Raw genomic sequence first — 21,547 nt, 5'->3', positions numbered from 1 at the left:
AACTGCTACTTTATTCTCTTGGGATGCTTTTGGAACCAGGCCAAACAGCTACAAGGAGAGGCCATGAGGAGGTGTTCTGGCCGATGGTCTCCCTCAAGATCCAGTTGAGAGCCAGCATCAACTTCAGACACAGGAATAAGTCAGTCTTCAGATGATTTAAGTTCCCAGCTGCTGAATTACCCTCAGTTTTCAGGTTGCCCTGGCTGATGCCATGTGGAGCAGACATTAAGTTGTTTTCAACAAGCTCTGATCACATTGTCAATTAGTGAGCAAAGTAAATAATTTGTCTTCAGCTACTATGTTTGCAGTATTTGTCACAAAAGATAATATTCATATGGTCATGAAACACATGAAAAAGGATACTCAACAACATTGTCATTAGAGAAGTACAAGTTACAATCACAATGAAATGCCATTACATACCTATTAAAACGACCAGAATATTAACAATTTAAAGCGTTTTGACAATTTTAAGTGCTGATGAGAATGTAGAGCAATGGGAACTCTTCTCCATTGTCAGTGGAATGAGACACTTAACGATCACTTTGGCAAACTTATCTGGTGGTTTCTTATAAAGTTAATCATATACTAACCATATATATTTCTTATAAAGTTAATCATATACTAACTGCTATATAAATCAGCAATTCCATTATAGGTATTTACCCAAGAAAAATGAAAACATGGCCATAAAACACTTGTAAACGAACGTTCACAGCAGCTTCATTCATAATAATCCCAAACTGAAAATAATCTAAATGTCTTTTGACTGGTGAATGAATAAACAAAATATGGTATCTATATAATAGGATTCTATGGTACAGCTATAAAAAGGAGCAAACTAATGATACATGCAACAACTTGGATGAATCTTAAAACAATTTGCTGAGTGAAGGAAGTCAGGTATAAAGTGTGCATATGCTATCATTTCATTTATATCTAATTATTAATGACAGAAAGCACATCAATGGTTTCCAGGAACTGGAGATGGGGTAGGTGATCAACGGCAAAAGAATACAGAGAAAATTTTGTAGTGATGAAAATGTTCTGTATCTTGCTTATGGTGGTAGCGGTTACACTGGCATGTACATTTGTCAAAATTCACCAACCTAAAAATGGGTGCATTTTTTGTAGGCAAATCAGTAAAATGGATTTAAATGAAGTAAACATTTTATGTGTAAAGAGCACTGTAATGGTTAATATTACAACTTGATTGGATTGAAGCATGCAAAGTACTGTTCCTGGGTATGTCTATGAGGGTGTTGCCAAAGGAGATTCACATTTGAGTCTGTGGATTGGGAGAGGCAGACCCACACTCGATCTAGGTAGGAACTATTTAATCAGCTGCCAGCACAGCTAGACTGGCTTCTTCTTTCTCCCATGCTGGATGCTTCCTGCCCTCGAACATCAGACTCCAAGTTCTTCAGCTTTTGGACCCTTGGACTTACATCAGTGGTTTGTCAGGGGCTCTTGGGCCTTTGGCCACGGACTGAAGGCTGCACTGTCAGCTTCCCTACTTGTGAGGCTTTGGGACTTGGACCGATCCTCCACCGGTTTCCCTGTTTCTCAACTTGTAGATCACTTATCATGGGACTTTACTTTGTGATCATGTGAGTCAATTCTCCTTAATAAACTCCCTTTCATATATACATATATTGTATTAGTTCTGTCCCTCTAAAGAACCATGACTAATACAAGCACCCACACATTACTTACCCTCCTGAGTTATCAGTTGCTGAGATAAGTCACTTGAGGTGTGCATGAGGGCTTCTTGTCCTTCTCTGTATTTCTCTATGTTATTCTTCATGTATAAAATGTACTGAAAATTAAAAGCATGTGATTGCTTTTAGCAGTTTAGTTACTATAAATTATCATGTAGTCATTCAGCAAACATGCATAAATTACTCCTCTGTGCCACCCACTGTTCTAGGTAAAGCGGTAACAGTGGTGAATAAAACATACCTTGGTCAAGCTTCCATCCTGGGAAGGAGATAAACAATTCTCCTTCCTATTAAGCATTTCATTTCCACATTTAAATAAACATTGCATTCTGAGTATAATTTTCCACGAAAGGAAATTAGAGGGTATTCTATCCTAATGCATCATGTCCACTACAAAAACGTTCCTGATGCAAAATGTGTGTGCGGTAGATGTCACAAAGCAGTAATGCTGCCAGACTAGAGTTCAGTGTAAGGCCTCAGAGAGATGACTGAGTCAGGAGACTGCATGAATTACTCACTCAAGTCAGATGTTCACTGGGTTGGTGACAGTGGCGGCAGTAGTGACAGGTAACTTTCAGTATTAAAGTCATGGCTTTCTGTTCTGACCGCCCAGTGCTCAGAAACACTTAAGTCCCAGGAACTCGGAAAGTATGGGCTTTCAGAGTTCGCAGAAATTGTGTTCAGTGCTATAGATGAGGTAGACATGGGGCTGTTACATAGGCTGTTTTAAGCATATAGGGTTGACTCATGTATCTACTCTTGTATCAGTCTTTTCATAGCTTGTTTTCTGGTATTATAATAAACAAAATTAAAAGTCACCTTGAGCCAAGTCCAAGGCCTCATTCTTGCCCTTCTTTGAACATGGGGCTGCAGACTTGCCTAGTTCAGCTGGACTCTTGTGCTTCTCCCAAACTCTCTATCTTCTTTTAGTCTCCCTCTTCATCTCCTCTTCCACAGCTCACTCCTTCAAAGTTGTTTTTCTCCAGGATTCTGTTCACAGCCCCTGATCTACTCATTCAACACACTGTCCCTGAAGAGACTCATCCATCTCCCAAGTGTAAATCCTGCCTTTACGCTAATGATAACCAGTGAGAGTTCTCCTTTGAGCTCCTCACCTGGTGTGGCAAGGTGCCCTTGCTCTGGGGCACTGAATGTGTCTTGTTCAGATTGCTGTACTTAACATACTGAATTGTAATGATCTGTTTGTATGTGCATCTCTTCAGCTAGACCATGAGCTTCCAAAGGGCTGGGGCAGTATCTTACATATCTCTCCATTCACTGTGTCTTGCTCAGTGCTTGGGACTCAGTGCATGTTTAGAGTAAAGGGATGCAATCAGCAAAACTGAGTGGTGAGTGAATAACAAAACAGCGCAGGGTCATTTGGTAACTAGCAGATGGACACTGAATTAAAAAAAAAAAAACAGGACTTTTGGAATCAGTCTTTCATGTACGAATCCATCTGCCCATCCAATACCAAAATAGCAATACGAATTCTAATTCTTTTAAGAAATAATCTATATCCTGATAGGAAAGCAGTCTAGTGAAACAAACCAGTTTGTTTCAAGGTCTAGAAGAATGAAGATGCAATGCATGTGTGAGGGTTATCAATGATGGTATGTATCCAGGCTCTTTGGAGCGCAATTACCTTTTCAAAGTGCATTAGTACCGATTATGTTATTTTAGTTTATAAAAAAACACGAGAGTGGTGAGATAACTATTGCCATTTAACAGATGAAAAAAATTATCCAGTGAGGTGAAGGGATTTTCTTCATGCCATTGGATTAGTCATTGATTTTTTTCTGGCTATTAAAACTTCTAAAAAAAGGCCGGGCGCGGTGGCTCAAGCCTGTAATCCCAGCACTTTGGGAGGCCGAGGTGGGTGGATCACAAGGTCAAGAGATCAAGACCATCCTGGTCAACATGGTGAAACCCCGTCTCTACTAAAACTACAAAAAATTAGCTGGGCATGGTGGCGCGTGCCTGTAGTCCCAGCTACTCAGGAGGCTGAGGCAGGAGAATTGCCTGAACTCAGGAGGCGGAGGTTGCGGTGAGCCGAGATCGCGCCATTGCACTCCAGCCTGGGTAACAAGAGCGAAACTCCGTCTCAAAAAAAAAAAAAAAAAACTTCTAAAAAAAAAAAACCACAACCTCAATTTACACATCTATAAATGGGACATACTGTATTATCCGCTTTTTAAGGTTACGGTGAGCCTTAAATGTCAAATGAGACTGAATCCCTCTAACATTACAAGCATTGTGCAAAACACTTGGGGTACACTGACAACAGATCTGGACCATGAGGTCATTATGGATGGCTGCAAAAAAAGGATTTTAAAAATTATAATTCTTTTGCATTTTCAGTTTATAAAGAAGTCACATTAAACCTGTGAGTAGCAGTTATTCCCATATTAAGAGGAAAAAATTAAGCTTACAAGTTCAGTGATCTGCCCAAAGTCACAGAGAGTTACTAGTGAATAACAGACTCTAATCCAGGTCTTTCAAACTAGATAATATTATGTAACGTTTTGTTGTTATTGTTTTTGTCATAGTATATAAAATACAGGACTCCATGTACTTTAACAATATGCTTTGAATGCAATAGTTCTGGGCATTAAAAATCAGTTCTTATAAATATTTAATGATTAAATATAGCATTTTAAAATGTTAAATAACTTTTAAGTATAAATAAGACTTTAATTTTAGGAGTTGGATGAACAAATTCCTCTGCTATAAAAAGAGCTACAATCAGTATGAACTAGAAAACCTACTTTAAAAAAATGGGCAGAAGCCTTGAACAGTCACTTCACAAAAAGAGGATATCCAACTGGCCAAGAACGGGATAGGTGCTTCAACAGTGATCAGGAAAACACAAATTAGTGGGGCGCCACTACACACCATCAGAATGTTTAAACTGAAAAAGACAGTTTTGTGAGAGTGTGGAGCAACTGGTGTTCTCATGCATTGCTGGTGGGAGTGGCAATTGGTGCAACTTCTTTGGGAGACAGGTAGTATGTACTAAAGTGGGAGTTATGCATCTCTATGGCTCTGCAATTCCACTTGAGAGGTATACTCAACAGAAAAATGTATGTTCACCAAAAAATGTGAACTAGAATGTTCACAGCAATACTATTTGTAATAGTCAAAAATTAGAAACTCTCTGAACACCCATCAACAATACAGTATATAAATACATTGTAATAGTAGTCATACAATGGAATACTACACAGAACTAAGAGTAACAAACTATACTTAACAATAAGGTTGAACCTCACAAACATAATGTTGAGCAAAATAATCTACACTGTATTGTTCTATAACTACAATATTCCAAACCAGGGAAAACTAGTCTATGATGTTAGCATGCTGGTACCCTTAGTGGGGCTGGTTAGTGACTAGAGGGAGCATAGAGGATATCTGGATACTGATAATGCTTTGTTTCTTGATCTGGGTGCTGGTTACACAAGTGTGTTTATGGAGCTGTACACTTGCAATCTGGGCACTTTTCTGGTACTTTATGCTCCATTAAAAAATTTTCAAGAGCTATTATTTTCTCTTGTAACTATTACAGGTCTAGTCAACTAATCGAAGCCATCATGTAAAGCATGGTGCTCTTAAACTTACTTCTTTTAATTTTTTATTTTCCAGGAACAGAAGGTCTGCTTTTTCATCATTTATATAGATTCCACTTTCTAAGTTCTTTAGAGTTTCAAAATGATCTTTGATTTTTTTGCTTTCTTGATCTCGTAATTGTTTTAATTCTTCTTTTAGGTCCTCCTGTTCAAACAGAAAACTCCAAATTATTTCTGAGTTCAAAGTGCAAGGCACCAGGGAATTATATTGCCTAGATCGCATTGGAGCTGGATTCTAAATTAATTCCTGAAGCATCGAGCAGAGAACAGCTATTTTTCCTTAGAAAAACCTTGCAAGGCACCAGGGTATTATATTGCCTAGATCACATTGGAGCTGGATTCTAAATTAATTCCTGAAGCATCGAGCAGAGAACAGATATTTTTCCTTAGAAAAACCTATCAACCCCACATTTATTCATGGACTCTAGGAAGAGGGTCTGTGGACTTCAAGTTAAGAACTCCAGACATTGAGACAATGTCACAAAATAAAACATACAGTCAGCCCTCTGTATCTGTGCATTCTGCATTTGTGGATTTATAAACATGGATGGAAAATATTCACAAAATAAAAATAATGACAATAAACAATACAAATAAAAACAATACAGTATGACAACTACTTACATAGCATCTACATTTTATTAGGTATTATCGGTAATCTAGAAATAATTTAAAGTATTTTGGAGAATTTGGGTAGGTTATATGCAAATACTGCACCATGTTATACAAGGGGCTTGAGCATCTGTCAATTTTGATAGATATGTTGGTCTTGCAACGAATCCCCCATAGACATAAGGGATGACTGTACTTTGATATATGAACAACTGTCTGGCAAAATAGAGAAGGGAAAATTTATTGAGCTGTTTGTTTGTTTGTTTGTTTTTAGATGGAGTTTTACTCTTTGTTCTCCAGGCTGGAGTGCAGTGGTGCATTAGCTCACTGCATTCTCCACCTCCCAGGTTCAAGCGATTCTCCTGTCGCAACCTCCTGAGTAGCTGGGATTACAGGTGCCCACAACCACGCCTGGCTAATTTTTGTATTTTTAGCAGAGATGGGGTTTCACCATGTTGGCCAGGCTGCTCTCAAACTCCTGACCTTAGGTGATCCGCCTGCCTCGCCTCCCAAAGTGCTGAGATTACAGGCATGAGCCATTGCGTCCAGACTATTAAAGCTTTTAAAGAACTCAATGATTCTTAAAGAAAGAAGATTGCTTTATGAAATTTTCAGTATTCTCTGTTTTCTCTACTAAATTCTCTGTTCGGTTCTCTGTTGTTAGACTATCATATATTGCATGATATTTATTCATTGTATAATCATCACCAGCAGCATCTTTTGTTTTGTTTTGTTTGAGACAGAGTCTCGCTCTGTCGCCCAGGCTAGAGTACAGTGGCATGATCTCAGCTCACTGCAACCTCTGCCTCCCAGGGTTCAAGCGATTATCCTGCCTCAGCCTTCTGAGTAGCTGAGATTACAGGCACGTGCCACCACATCTGGCTAATCTTTGTATTTTTAGTAGAATTGGTCAGGCTGGGCTCAAACCCCTGTGTTGGCCTCCCAAAGTGCTGGGATTACAGGCATGGGCCACTGTGCCTGGCCACCAGCACCATCTTATTAATAAAACTGCATATGTATACTATACTTGTAATTTTCTCCTTCATATTTTCCTCTATATTCCTTCACATTTTATAACATATTAAAAGTTACATTTACATTTTGAGGCTTAGCACGGTGGCTCACACCTGTAATCCCAGCACTGTGGGAGGCCAAGGCAGCCCTATCACTTGAGGTCAGGAGTTTGAGACCAGCCTGGCCAACATGGTGAAACCCCGTCTCTACTAAAAAATAGAAAAAGTAGCCAGAAATCGCTTGAACTCGGGAGGCCGAGGTTGCATTGAGCCAGGATTGTGTGACTGCACTCTAGCCTGGGCAACAGAGCGAGACTCCATTTCAAAAAAAAAAAGTTACATTTTAATATCAATGCATTTCAAAGAATGTTTCCATTTTGAATTAGCCAACTCCACATGCATATGTTTATCACCAAGTATTGATTATAAATTTTTAAAAGGCACTAAGCACCTCTTTACCTGCCACTAATTCATCCATTCCCCTCACCACAATCTTTGTTCATGCACCCTTAAAAAGCAGAAGCAAGTTTCTAACTTAAGAAAACCGAGGTCCACTCAATGACTGTTCCACAATTATATGTTATTGGTTCTAATCTCTCTCCCTCTTTCCCTATATACATATGCACATAAGTGTACATATATACACACATACATAAGTATATGTATACGTGTGTATGTGTATACATATGCATATGTATGTATTGTAACAAAGATTTTTAAACATTGAGATGGAAAGTATAAGTTTAACAAATGTGGATTTCATGAGAACTTCAATGCCAGGTAAATATTACCATCTGTATATACCACTATTCTAATTTAAAAAAAAAATAATTAATGCAATGATCCTTTACCGTGTTGGTAACGTATCTTGAAAAGTCCCTCGTAAACAGAAAAATGTGATTGTTCAGTAAATCCTCTTCCTGTCTTTGTGCTATTAAAAAAAAAAGAAAAAAATAACTACCTCAAAAATTTAGTTAACAAAATATTAATCAAAGAAAGAAGCACCTAGTTTTAAAAGTCAAATTCTCTCACAAGGTTTATAACAAAAACCAGCTGTCAGGCACTTGCTGCACAATGCTATGTTTACTCCTGTGTGACTCCTCAATATCAACCATTTTTAACTCTTGTTAGTTGTTTATTCTTCCACTTAGCTCAATTTTCTTTAAAAATATGCAAATATGCCTATTTTTTGATTTATCATTTTCAGGCATTTTCCATTTAATTAGTCCCATTTCCACTCCTCCCACAGCCACAACCTCTACATTTCCTCCCTGACCTTCCTATAAAGTTATAGTTTTTGTTTAAATAAATTCTAACTATTTTGATCATTATGGCAGTAAGGATTATTCCCTGATGATCCAAATGGTATGATTATATTTCTTTTTTAGTATAATTTGTTTTTTCCTGGAGTTAAAAATCACCTTATTAAAAAAAAGTAAAATTGCTCAGTGTTCCATGTACATATAATTAATTCATACCCAAATCTACAATGGAATTGTAAAACTGTTCTAAATATTATTTCCCATATAGTCAAACACATGAACAAATCTATCAGTTCCATTTATCCCCTCTCCCGCAGAACCCTCCTATGAGATATGCCTTCTGGGATCTTCTCTTTCTTTGTGCTTGCTTTGCAGTTCACTTCTTAGGACTTCCTTTTGTATTTTTCTTTTTTTAAAGTTTTTATTCAACCAGAATCCTTTGCTTTATTCTTATGCTGGACTTCTTGTTTCCTGAATTTCTTATACTCTTTTTCTTGATTCATTCCTTCTATTTGTTGAAGCAAATTCTACACAGCTTTAGGAGAAAGAGTAAATGGGATAAATGTTTTGAGATCTTGTATATCTCAATATGTCTCTATATACTTGATTGATAGTTTAGCTGGGTATCTAATGTTAGAAATTATTCTTTCTCAGATTTTGAAGCTATTGTCTTATAACTTCTACTATAATGCTGTTAAGAAGTTTGAAATGATTCTGATTTCTAATATTTTGTGTGAGGTCTAAATTTTCTCTCTAGGAGCTTGTAGGATCTTCTCTTTCTATTTTTCCTTCTGAAATTCCACAGTGATATGGCTTAGTCTCTTCTTTTAAATATTGTTTTGGGGATTTGCTTGGACATTTAAAAATGGAAACTTATATTCTCTAGTTATAAGAAATATTTTTGCATTATTTCTTTGATAATTTTATTCTTTCTTTCAAAACATGAATATATGGCTATATCTTGATTTATCTTTGTCAGGCATTTTCTATTTACTTTGTCATATAGTAGAAGACAATTTAGCATGCTTACTCCCATTCCCCTATCCCCCACCCATACCCTCTGCATTTCCTCCCTAACCTTTCTATATAGTTTTTGTTTAAGTAAATTTTAACTGTTTAGATCATTATAATAACGTAAGAATTATTCACTCATTTTTTTTTCTGGTCTCCTTGTTAGGTACATATTTGACATCTCAGAATAGTTCTTTAATTTTCTTACCTTTCTTTCCTTTTCCTCATCTGTTTTCGTTGTTGTTGATGCTCTATTTTTACAGATTTTCTTAACATTTCTTGTAATTTTCCTATTGAATTTTAACATTATACTTTTAATTTCTGAGAGCTCTGTTCTTTTATCTTTCGTTTAAGCATCACGTTCTTTTTTCATAAATGCGATATATTTATTTCTCTAAGAATATACTCTTTAAAAGCATGATTATGCTCTTTGCATTTTCTCTGTTTCCACCAAGTTCTCTTATTCTGTCCACTTCAGTTTCTCTTTCACACTGGGTGCTTCAGATCTTTGTCTGATCCCATTTAATAGTCCTCGGTAAGCTTCAATATACAGTGGTCAGGAAGGAACCAGCCATTTGAGGGGACCATTGAATGTTGGTGTTGTTGTGGGGCTTTTCTCTGAACTGTTCAGTTTCCTTAGAGGAAAAATCCAATAGTCTCCTTCCTCAGGTTGGGGTAAGGGATTATGAAGGAGTTCACAACACCATTGGCTGGCAACATTCATCAAGCTGAGCTCAAAGGGGATCTCAGTACAGTACCTGTCTTCTACTCTCAGCCATATCTAATGCCTTGCAGTCTGAAGCCATCTGGTCCAGTTTCTTTGCCAGCATTGAGGAGGAGTCATTCGGCTAGCTGTACAAGGATGGGATTTGACCTGGAGCCCTAATTGCTCTTTATAAAGACTTTCAACCAACCTTTAGCCTTCTGACTCAGCTGTCACTGCCTGTGACTTTACAGCTTCAGGGAAAAGAACTTTTTGGCTTTATGGTGCCATTTTTGGCAGGCTCTTGGTATTTATATTTCTCCTTCTGCCGCTATCCAATTACACCTTCCCAAAATTTCTTGTTATTTATTATCAGGTAATAATAAATCAGCAGATAGCAAATGTCTTATCTCGGCCAGTGTCTTGGTACCTATGGATTTGTATCTTTTTTAAAAACAATCTTTATATATATATTTGGGAGTTTTATGAGGAAACAAAGATATATGCATGTGTTTTATCCATCGGACTTAACTAAAAGCTTTATGTGTACCAAGCCCATGCATGCCATTCTCTGTAAATGTAACCGCTGGCAGGTCAACCTTCCTGCTCTTATGTTCCCTTTACTTCTTTTCTCCTGTCTTCTCCTCTTTACTTTCTTAAGCATTTTCTTTTTTTATATTAAGAGATTTAGTACTTGCAATGTATTGCTTACTTTTATACTCCTAGTGTTTCTTATCTCCTCTACCTTGTATACAAAGGGATAGGAAGAATGGTTGGGGAAGTAGAAAATTGGGAATAGGCTGGGCACGGTGGTTCATGCCTGTAATCCCAGCCCTTTGGGAGGCCAAGGTGGGAGGATCACGAGGTCAGGAGTTCGAGACCAGCCTGGCCAAGGTAGTGAAACCCGTCTTTACCAAAAATCTAAAAATTAGCCAGGTGGGGTGACGCACCTGTTGTCCCAGCTACTCAGGAGACTGAGGCAGGAGTATCACTTGAACCCAGGAGTCAGAGGTTGTAGTGAGCCAAGATTGTGCCATTGCACTCCAGCCTAGGTGACAGAGAGATTCTTTCAAAAAAAAAGAAAGAAAATTGGGAATAAGAGACAAATGTATTGTCTGTCTGGGTAAAAGTGGTAGGAGGCCAAGAAAACCTGACAAGAAAGTGGAAAATCAACTGAGGAGTGGGAACCAGACCAATTACCCATGTATTATTATTATAACATTCTTACATTTTAAAAAATCCACCCTCCTTGGCAATAATCACTATTCGCTTTTGAATATTTATTTTACATTTGAACATATTGGGATTCCCTATGAATGTCCCATTTTGACACAGGCAATTTTAAATATTCATCTTTGATAACCAGTTGACAATTTTTGTTCCCATTCTAGTTATTTCTGTAACTTTTGGTCCTGGCCTTCTGATTCCCACATATCTTCTTTCATCAACTAGAAGATACAAATTCTGGAAGTTGTTCCTGCTTAAAAGTCCTGGGCAGACTCCTTAGATAATGATCCCTCTACTCCCCAAATGCAATACAAGACTCAAAACTCAAAAAGATGATTCTGGGCCAGGTACAGCACTTTGGGAGGCCAAGGTAGAAGGATCTCCTAAGCCCAGGAGTTTGAAATCAGCCTGGGCAACAGTGAGACCCTATCTGTTTGTTCTTTTTTTTCTTTCTTCCTTTCTTTCCTTCTTTCTTTCTTTCTTTCTTTCAAGAAGATTTTGGATATATAAACTTTGGACCCTCAGCACAGGGTTGAATGATCACATTCAATTTTTTGTGGAGAAAATAATTATTTTTATGTTTAACATGCATGATTATACCATGTGATATAATTCAAAATATGCATACTTTCAGACATACTTCACATTCTCTACTAACCCCCAGAACTGAGACAAGCTCTTACCTACCTCTACCTTAGTAGGAAATTAGTGAAAAAAATCTGAGGAGTACCTACTCAATAAATGGTTACAATCATAGCGGGAAGAGATATAATTTGCAAATTCATGGTAAGAAATAGAAAAAAATTTTCACATGGTAGAAAATAAATAAGTCAGTTCTACCTTTACGAAGTATGGAGAGAAAGAAAATAATAAACAACTAAGTCTTAAAAATAGTTCTTAAAAGAGAAAAGAAAAATTTTGACAATAGCAACAGTAATATTGTAGTGTGGAGGAGAAATTAGTAGGTGAAGCAAAAACTAGAGAATAGATGCCTAAAGACAATGGCAAAAGTTTGGTGAATTTCACCATTGGCTTGCAATTGATGATCTGCCTTGTGTTAGAAGATGACAGTGAAATCCTTACCTGAGACTGGGTTTAATCACTAAATGCTTCATACGTACCTGTAACAATATTACTGAGCTCTTCTAACTTTCTTTTTTTCGCTCTATATTCTTCTTCTGCCACCTGAAGTTGTGGAAGACATTCAACTAATTCCTCTTCCTTTTCTTTGGTCATTTGTATTTCCTTAACAAATATTTCCTTTAAAGAAAATAAAACCAATTGAGAAATATAATTTTGGATAATTCACACAACAATTTAAAGTAGAATATGTTTTTTGAGTTTCACCTGTCTTGGTCTCCTATCCCGAGGTACATAGAAAGATATATGGCATATACTAATCTTTTAATAAATATTTGTTTCCTGACTCACTGACACTCTGACAATCTACAAAGTAAGGAGATTAGATTTAATTGGTTCTCTTAAGATCCTTTCTGCTTTATATCTCTTCTGCTATATCTCTATGAAAATTATCATATATACAGCCCAAAAACATATCTGAGAAAATTTCCTTTGATAATATTTTACCAAAAAGAGGCATATAAACAGAATACAATTCTAACACATGTTGGATGTGAGAAATGCGGAGAGGATAGAAGTAATTGGATATAATGATAAAATAAATGGGTAAAAAGTGCCCAAAGCAAAAACATGAAGATGCCTGCTTACTTATTCAAACTCAAGTTTTATTTAGTTTCACATGGAATAATACTTGGACCCTCCTTAGCAAATCAGGATCGATTTTAAACGGTGACTAAGACAGAGACTGCCAGCTGACACTTAATATTTGTTCTCTTCTCCTTCAATATTAGGGCTCCTGAATTTCAGCTGAGCCCATGGCTTCTGGCTAGAGTGTGGTTTCTGGGCTTCCCTTGCAGGTGAGTATGACCAAGGAGTTTGTGAACAGAAGTCATGTGTGCCACTTCTGGGCTCTGCTCCTGTAACAGGAACAGCTGTGTGCTTCTTTGGTCCTTTCCTCCCTCCCCTGGCCAGAGGAGAATGAGAATGGAGGCTACTACTTGACACACAGATGTTAGATTCGTGCTGAGGATGGCAGAGCCACCCTGTCAGCCCTGGATCCCTTCCTGATGGCCTGGACTGGGAAAGAGAAACAAACATCTCTCTTGCTGTAATGATCACTTTAGAGCATCTTCTCCACTAGATGTTCAGACTCACAAAATTTGATTAGGCTACACTTGACCCAGTTTACTCTTAAAATACTTTTAGTTTTAGTTTTCATTTTTGTCCAAGTTGTATACACATATAATTGGAAGGAAATGCTAAATTTTAGCAGGCCAATGCCAGGTATGCTTCACCATTGGGAGGTGTCTGGACAACACAGCAGACCGGTGGCTAGTTTCTTTCAAACCCACCAAAGCGATACTTTAGATGCAAGAGAGAGAGAGGCTCACAAAGGTGGGGTATGGCTTCCCTGGCTTAGAAACCCCATGTTTATATAGGAACTAATATATCTTGGACATACCTTCCAGGTCTCTCTTCCCACTTAAGAGAGCCATCAAATCCAGCCCAATGCCACAGTTTCCCATGAGTTATTTTTCCAGTCAAGATTCAGTATACGAATCAGGACTTTTTGTTATACAAGTAATGCTGCTTGATAATATAGCTGATACTCTACCTTCATCAAGCTATTAGGGGAAGGAGCCAGAAAGTTAACTCAAGGCCAGTTTCCCGATAAAAAGATTGTTAACCCTTTTCACATCTTGCTTATGTTCACTGTGTTTTGGTATATCTTTGATAGAGTAGTTCTCTTGCACCTTAACTAATACACTGACATGCTGGCTGATATGTCCCTTCCCAAATTGCCATTAGCATCCTTATGAATAAATACAGAGAAGCTAAAATGCATAGAAAAAAACCATAATTCAAAAATATAATGCAGAAGCAGGAATATATTTCTCCAGACGGCAACATTTAGGAAAGGTTGATTTAAGAAATACAATCCTGTATTATCCATATTATGTTTTTTTGTTTTTGTTTTTATTTTTTCAAGACAGAGTCTCACTCTGTCACCAGGTGCCAGGCTGGCATGCAATGGCACGATTTCAGCTCACTGCAACCTCCGGCTCCTGTATTCCTGCCTCAGCCTCTCAAGTAGCTTGAACTACAGGCGTGCACCACCATGCCCAGCTAATTTTTTGTATTTTTTTTTAGTAGAGATGGCGTTTTTTAAAAAAGAATAGCCTGTGAATACAAGTTTGTATATGCATGCATTAATTCATTCCCATTGCCTGTACACAGCTCAGGCTGCCAGGGCTGCCCTGATGAGAAGCCATGCTCTTGTTTCATGCTCCAAAAGAGACTGTGGGTTAACAGGTTCAGTGTAGCAAGTTGTTGCTTCGTCTGTGGGCTCACATTGTTGGAGTGGGGCAGCCAGTCAGGTGCACAGTCTTCAGATCCTCCAGATCCTTTCTCAGTGTCTGATTCCTAAGCCACAGACACATTTAGGTCAGTGGTGACAGGCTTGAGTTTATGCTTCAGGTCCCCCATCTCCCTGAAGTTGAAGCCTTGGAAAAGAGGTACCAACGTAGATTCCAGTCTACACTCGCTCATCCTGTGAATTCCAGTTTGTCCTTGCTTCCATTCACTTCCTGTTGGTCTTTCCATACCAAGTACCTGCCCAGCTGACTTCAGGCCTCAGCACCAGATGTAAAGCTGACAGCCTCACCAGACTGTGTAACTAGATACCACAGTTACAGAAGGTCAAGTCCTGGAATAAACCCCTTTCCTGGCAGCTCTGCTTGTCTGATCAAATTCTGCCAGATACAGAGCTGTTGGACCCAGAAAAGTGAATGGTCCTTCGCATGGGCTTGTCCATGATGTATCAGGATGATGAGCAAAATCATCCTGAGAGAAGAATTACAATGGAGGGCCTGGTATCAGAGCCAGGTCCATGGAAAAGCCAGTCACAGCACTGCCTTGTAGACAACACATCCCAACATTGGGATGCTTATATTATGAACCAGTTACTAATCTTATTAATATTCAGGGCTGTTTTCCTTAGAATTTATGGGCCAGAGACCCAAATGGCAGTGGGACTTCTCACTATTAAACCTAATGATTTTGCTTTTCCTCCCTGTGACTTTGGGTTCTGTTGATTTAGAGATACTACTGGGGAGAAAAATGGTTCCACCAGGGGCACAACAACCGTTTCATAAACCAGAATCTGAAGTTGCTTCCTTCCAATTTTGGGCTCCTCATGCCACTGAATCAAATGCCGAAATGGGATTACAATGTGCCTGAGGTTACTGACAGTGATTATCAAGGGGAAATTGGGTTATTGCTATATAATAATGGTGCACAGGCTGCCATTGGCCCATGCGTTTGTGTGAATTAGGTGTGGGTGGACAAAACCCTGCAGTGAGCACATGGCCTGGGAAGCTGAGCGCAGGCTGGAGGCCTGTCTGCAGTGGGTTTGCAGTTGATTTTCTTGAGTTTTGCAATCTACCAATTATTTCATCTGCCAAGTTTTATGCTTCTATTTTACGTATCTTGCCTAATTGCACTGTATAAACTTGAGTGAAAAGTTAAATAGGATCCTTACTCCTTATCCTGTTCATGACTCAAAGGGATGGACCTCATTGTTTTACCAGTACGTATGATGGTAAAATTATCAAAAATATCTGAGATGCTGACCACGTCTTAACACCTCTTCAGTCACCATTTTGGTTCAAGCTACCTTCATTTCTCACTTGGGTTATTGCTATAGCTCCCTAATTGTTCTTCTGTGTCCACGCTTTTCTTTCCTAAATTCTACTCAACATAGAAGCTAGAATGATCGTATTTAAAGGAAACTCAGATTATTTCAGCCTCCACTCGGAACCCTCCAATGGCTTTCTAGCTCAGACAGAGCAAAGGACAAAACACTTATGATAGGCTATAAGGATGTGAAGATGCTCCACTTGGATCTCCTCTTGAGGGTGGACTCACCACACCATTGTGAGGAATGTGTTTAGCTGACACCTCCAATCGCTGGCTCCTTCAGGGTCAGCTCAGCTATCTAGCCAAAATCATGCTCCTTTGGGGCAGTCCCCAATCAGTGACTAAGCAAAGAGGTGGTGCAAGGATGCAGTCATTTCTGCCCAAGGCAGTCCTCCTCAAACAGGCAGTCCTTGCTCCTGAGCTCCCCAGAGAGAGTTTGTCAGGCTACATAATGGCCAGACCGCTTTCCCTGCCCAATCTTTTCACAGATACTTCTCCCTAATATGGCTTTACACTCCTAATTCCGTCTCAGCATCTGCTTCCTGAAGATGACTCCCCACGACCCTGGCACTCCCCAGCTCTTATTCAGCAACCCCACCCCTTTGTGATTCCTTAGATAGGAGGGTCCTGCCTCAGGCCCTTCCTGCCTGGCATGCCCTCTGCCTGGAGCCATCTCCTGAAGACATCTGCAGGGCACACTTGCTCATATTCAGTATTCCTTCTCTGACTACTCTATTTACAACAGCACACAGACCATATCACGTGCACTCTCCCTGTCCCACTTCCCTACCTGATTTTTCTCTGTACCATTTATCACCATCCAATATATGACATGTTCTACTTGTTTATCTCATTTATTTTCATTCCCCCATCGCTAGATAGTAAGCTCCATAAGGGCAGAGTTTTTGCATGTTTTTCAGCATTTAGAAGAATGCCAGGCACCTAGACTAATGCTTTCCACCCCAACTTCTCTCCCCTGCACAGTTTCTACTAACATTGTAGTTACTTGTGTCATGCTTTCTTTCCTTTGTTCCCTGAGTTGTGCTAGTTTCTGTTTTAGCTCTTCCTGTTTTCTGGCCATCACCTTCTGACATCTGTTACCTAAGTTCCTACATTTCCATACTGATAATTTTCCTTTGTACTGCCATTAAACTATTTTTTTAAATTCACGGAAGAATATTTTATCATAGTTTTTCTTTTTTTTTTTTTGAGACAGAGTCTTGCTTTGCCACCTAGGCTGGAGTGCAGTGGCAGGATCTCAGCGCACTGCAACCTTCACCTCTTGGGTTCAAGCAATTCTTTGCCTCAGCCTCCTGAATAGTTGGGATTGGCATGTGCCACCATGCCCAGCTAATTTTTTTGTAGTAGAGACGGGGTTTCATCATCTTGGTCATGCCCAGCTAATTTTTTTTGTAGTAGAGATGGAGTTTCATCATCTTGGCCAGGCTGGTCTTGAACTGTTGACCTTGTGATTCACCTGCCTTGGCCTCCCAAAATGCTGGGATTATAGGTGTCAGCTACCGAGCCTGGCCTGATTATAGTTTTTATTTGTTCTGTGCCACCATTTTTTCTGAGTGTTCTTCATTTGTTGGAAAGTTTTATTCCTGTTTTCACTTGTTTCTCTCCTAGTATTTTTGTATGAAAAAAAGTGTCTACTTTCTTTTGGTTACTAATATTAATAGAAAGGATTAGCTGTCCTTGGGCCAGTCATCTGCAGAGGGTTTCTGCAGGATGTGGCAGGATGGGATGAGGTTGGGGAAGACAGCTTGGATCAGGTAAGATTCTAAACTAGGACATTTCAGAGCTCCCTATTTTCGTCTCGCAGTATGAGACTGTTTCCTTCAAATAAAGCCCCTCTTTGGTGTAGCCAAGACCTCTTCTTTCTTTCCAAACCTAATCCAGTTCAGGAAGGCTTCTACCACCATCCCTATGCTCAGCTGCTCTGTTAATGGCTGCCTCCAGGGTAATATCACCTTGAAAAGGTGCGTGTGTGTGTGTGTGTGTGTCACCTTGAAAAGGTGTGTGTGTGTGTGTGTGTCACCTTGAAAAGGGGTGTGTGTGTGTGTGTGTGTGTGTGTGTGTGTGTGTGTCTGCAGATCTGCAGACCTGGCACTTCTGGGTACTTTCAGTGCCTTTTCTGTCTACCTCCCCCAGCACCCATGCCCTGTTCTATCTCAAGTTGGCTTTTGGCAGTTCCCAAGGCAGCATGATATCCTCTTTTTAGGGAGCACATCTGAGACTGACTTTACTAGTCTCCCTTGCCCCAGCTATTGTCAAGCCAGCTCCAAATGGCTTCCTGTTCAGCTCCAACTGTCTCTGAGGCCATTGCCAGTAGTTCTACATAATCTGAAGTGTGATTATTATTATTTTGCTGAAAACATATTTCTTATTTTGCTTCCTCTTCAGGAAAAGAAGAAAGGTCCAGAATGAAACTGTAACCTTTTTCATACTAGAATATTTATTTTGCATTTAACTGATTAGAATAGCATGAAATAGTATTCCCCTTCCCCCTCATGTAGTCATCCAAAAGTATTCTTAGATGTAAAATAAAATTTACCTCATACTTGCTTATCTCTTTCATTAACATTTTTTCTTTGTTAACAAACTCTTTCTCATCTTCTTTTAATTCTATTGTAAGTTTGTCAATCTGTGCCACAAATTCATTGATCTCCTTTTCTCTGAAACTGGTCTAATTAGAGAAAAATGAGAATTTGTCATTTCAAATAGCCAGGAAATTAATATCTCTTTGCATGAGGACTGCTTCTGATTTCAGTTTATATAATTTCTCAGCAACCACTGAGAGAAACAGTTTCACTCCAGAAATTAAGTAATTCACCAAATGATATTTTTATAAATATGACACAAGGAGTGGGGAGGGTAGAGGACAGTGAGTGAGCAGAGGGTAAACATAAAAGCTTAAAAAATGATGTCTGGGCTCATATTTTTAGAGGTAATTCACCTAAAGACTAACCTTAAGTAAGTTTCTAGTTACATGCTTCAAAAGCATATCTACTTTATTTGCTAATTCTCTCTAGTTAATATACAGCAAATGAATACACTTCCTAAGAAAATTAAATAATTCACTCTAAACATGAACTCGGCAGAAAGGAAAATACTTTTTAATAAGATAGGATGTAATTAAATATTGAATGAGAATTGCTGATATGCAATGTAGGGGACTAATTCTAAATTCCTTGGGTTCCCTTACCTCGGTAAGTAATTCAATTCGTCTAGCTTCTGCATTCTGAATTTTTTCCATAATAGCTTCTATTTCAGCGTTTGCCTTGGCTGTCCAACGTGCATGCTGTTTTCTCAAGCAAGCTATTTGCCACTGAGTTATAACACTAGAGATTGGAACAAAAAGAATTACCATTAAATTGACATGGTGGTTTACTAAAAACATGAGGAAATTCAAAGCAAAACAAGTCATACTATGACTACACAATATTGTTTGTGCTATTAGTGTTGCAGGCTACACACATTGCCTGGAAAAGGTAAGACAAAACATTCACTGTTTCAATTCTGTCTCTGTAAGTTGCTTCAGGGTAAGAAGTTACATCTGCACGTCCAATAGAACAGTGAACAAACCACACTTGGCATCTTGCCTCCTTCAGGTAAGGAACAGAAACGAGGAAGGCTTGGGGCAGGTGGAAAAAGAGGCCCAGACAGAAATAGTAATACAATTACCTAAATTACCTGATGTGCTGCTAATAGATTTCAAACTTCTGGGTTCTTAAGTTTTTCTCCACCACAACATGAAAAAGCTACATATATGAAGAATGGTAAAAATGTGCAATTTGAGTATTTAATTGCACATTCAATAATAACACTGGCCGGGCATGGTGGTTCACACCTGTAATCCCAGCACTTTGGGAGGCTAAGGCAGGCAGATCACTTGAGGCCAGGAGTTCTAGACCAGCCTGGCCAACATAGCAAAATCCCATCTCTACTAAAAATACAAAAAATAACTGGGCATGGTGGTGGATGCAGTCCCAGCCACTCTGGAGGCGGAAGCACAAGAATCGCTTGAACCTGGGAGACAGAGGTTGCAATGTGCCAAGATGGTGCCACTGTACTCCATCTTGGGCAACAGAGCAAGACTGTATCAAATAATAACAACAATAATAAAATACAGCTAAGTATAAGCAAGAGCTTTTTAGGTGCACTCATCTAAATATAGTATTTTACATGTATCACCTCATTTACATTCACAGCTTCTTTATAAGGCAGGTACTGTTATCCTTCCCCACTTTATAGGGATGGGAGCAAAGAGAAGTTATTAAATAACTTAGCCTTGGTCACAGAGCTAATAAGGACAACAACCAAAGCAGCCTATCTGCAGAGCCTGTAACCTTCACACCACTTTCCTCTCTAACCACTACTGGTTCACAAAGAGGCCTGGATGAGCAAAAGGCATTGCACAAATATTAGCAATTTTACTCTTTGGTGACTCTACTTGATTTAAATGGAAAACGCTGGTTCTGTTCAATGTCAAAAAAAATTGAATTAACCAATATATCTAGATCTGAGAGAATTTACACACAATTTAATTTAGGAAAATCATTTCCTTGGGTTCTAGTGACAAGTACTGTGCACTGTTCATTAAGATACATATACTGCTGATAACACAAAATACAAACTTTTTTTTTTTTTTTTACCATCTCTGACTTTCTCTTTCCAGGTTAGCACTCAGGATTTTGATTTGTTCCTGATATACTGTTTTTGTTGCTCTAAAAAGAAAAACATATTGGATTTTGCATTTGTGGGAGCTGTTAGAATACACAATAGATTCTTTATAAGTATAATTTGTATGCTCAGTAAGGCTATGTCTAATTGGGAGATAAAGCAAGTCTTGTGAAACAACTAAAGATTTTAGTGGCAGAGCGGTAGAAAGACAATTCCAATTCTGTGTTACTGCAAACTGATTCTGCAAGGGTTGGTGGATAGCCAAGGATAGAGAAGAGATTTCTGGAGAGGCAATTGATGAAGGGTAACTGAAGGTTAATGTTTCTCAGAGGGAGGAATGTGGGTTGTCAGAATGGAGATGCAATCTTACCAAGGAAAGGGTGTCATCATATGCAAATACAGAGAGAGAAGGAACAGCACCTCAGGCCTCTGTTACAACCTACGGTAGGCTTGCTGTATACAGAGGACATGAAGAAAAGAAATAAGAAAGTAAGGTTGACATATTGTTGAGGAACTCCGGACCCCAGACTGAGCTCTGGTTTGATATAATATGTAATTCATAAAGCCAATATAGTTTCTTGAACTGAAGAAATGTAGCAACTAAGGATAGAAGATTTTCTTGTGCTAGGATGGATGGAAATGTGAAGATTCCAACACAGGTAACAGAAGCCTTTATTTTTATCCCTTGCCCCGCCTTTTCCCTATTAATTGCCTCCCCAACATAAATAAATTGAAAGCCACATAAGTAAAATGCTGCTTTACATCTTTTGAAAGAAATATTCATAAATGAAACAGAATAGGACACACTGATAAACTAAAAACATAAAGAGAATATATATATATATATATATATATATATATATTTCTATATATATAGAAATAGTTCTATATATATGGAAATAGT

The 21,547-nt window shown here is 38.6% G+C and overlaps 1 protein-coding gene across 1 annotated transcript in view; it reads right to left on the bottom strand.

The window, feature by feature from the left end:
• CCDC175 (coiled-coil domain containing 175) overlaps window positions 1-21,547 on the bottom strand; it is a 64,691-nt gene that overhangs the window by 9,318 nt on the left and 33,826 nt on the right. Inside the window, exons 11-17 of the mRNA XM_032246140.1 lie at window positions 20,616-20,687; window positions 19,166-19,301; window positions 18,515-18,646; window positions 12,300-12,438; window positions 7,827-7,906; window positions 5,343-5,495; window positions 1,717-1,819 (exon numbers count right to left, since the gene is read on the bottom strand). Coding sequence (XP_032102031.1) covers window positions 1,717-1,819; window positions 5,343-5,495; window positions 7,827-7,906; window positions 12,300-12,438; window positions 18,515-18,646; window positions 19,166-19,301; window positions 20,616-20,687 — 815 coding nt within the window. The remainder of the gene's footprint in view (window positions 1-1,716; window positions 1,820-5,342; window positions 5,496-7,826; window positions 7,907-12,299; window positions 12,439-18,514; window positions 18,647-19,165; window positions 19,302-20,615; window positions 20,688-21,547) is intronic.

The sequence above is a fragment of the Sapajus apella genome, unplaced genomic scaffold, assembly GCF_009761245.1.
Source record: "Sapajus apella isolate SASKATOON/1434 unplaced genomic scaffold, GSC_monkey_1.0 scaffold59, whole genome shotgun sequence".
In the NCBI taxonomy this organism is placed as follows: Eukaryota; Metazoa; Chordata; class Mammalia; order Primates; family Cebidae; genus Sapajus; species Sapajus apella.
The sequence above is the reverse complement of the archived record's forward strand: the minus strand, read 5'-3'. Positions and strand labels throughout refer to the sequence as shown.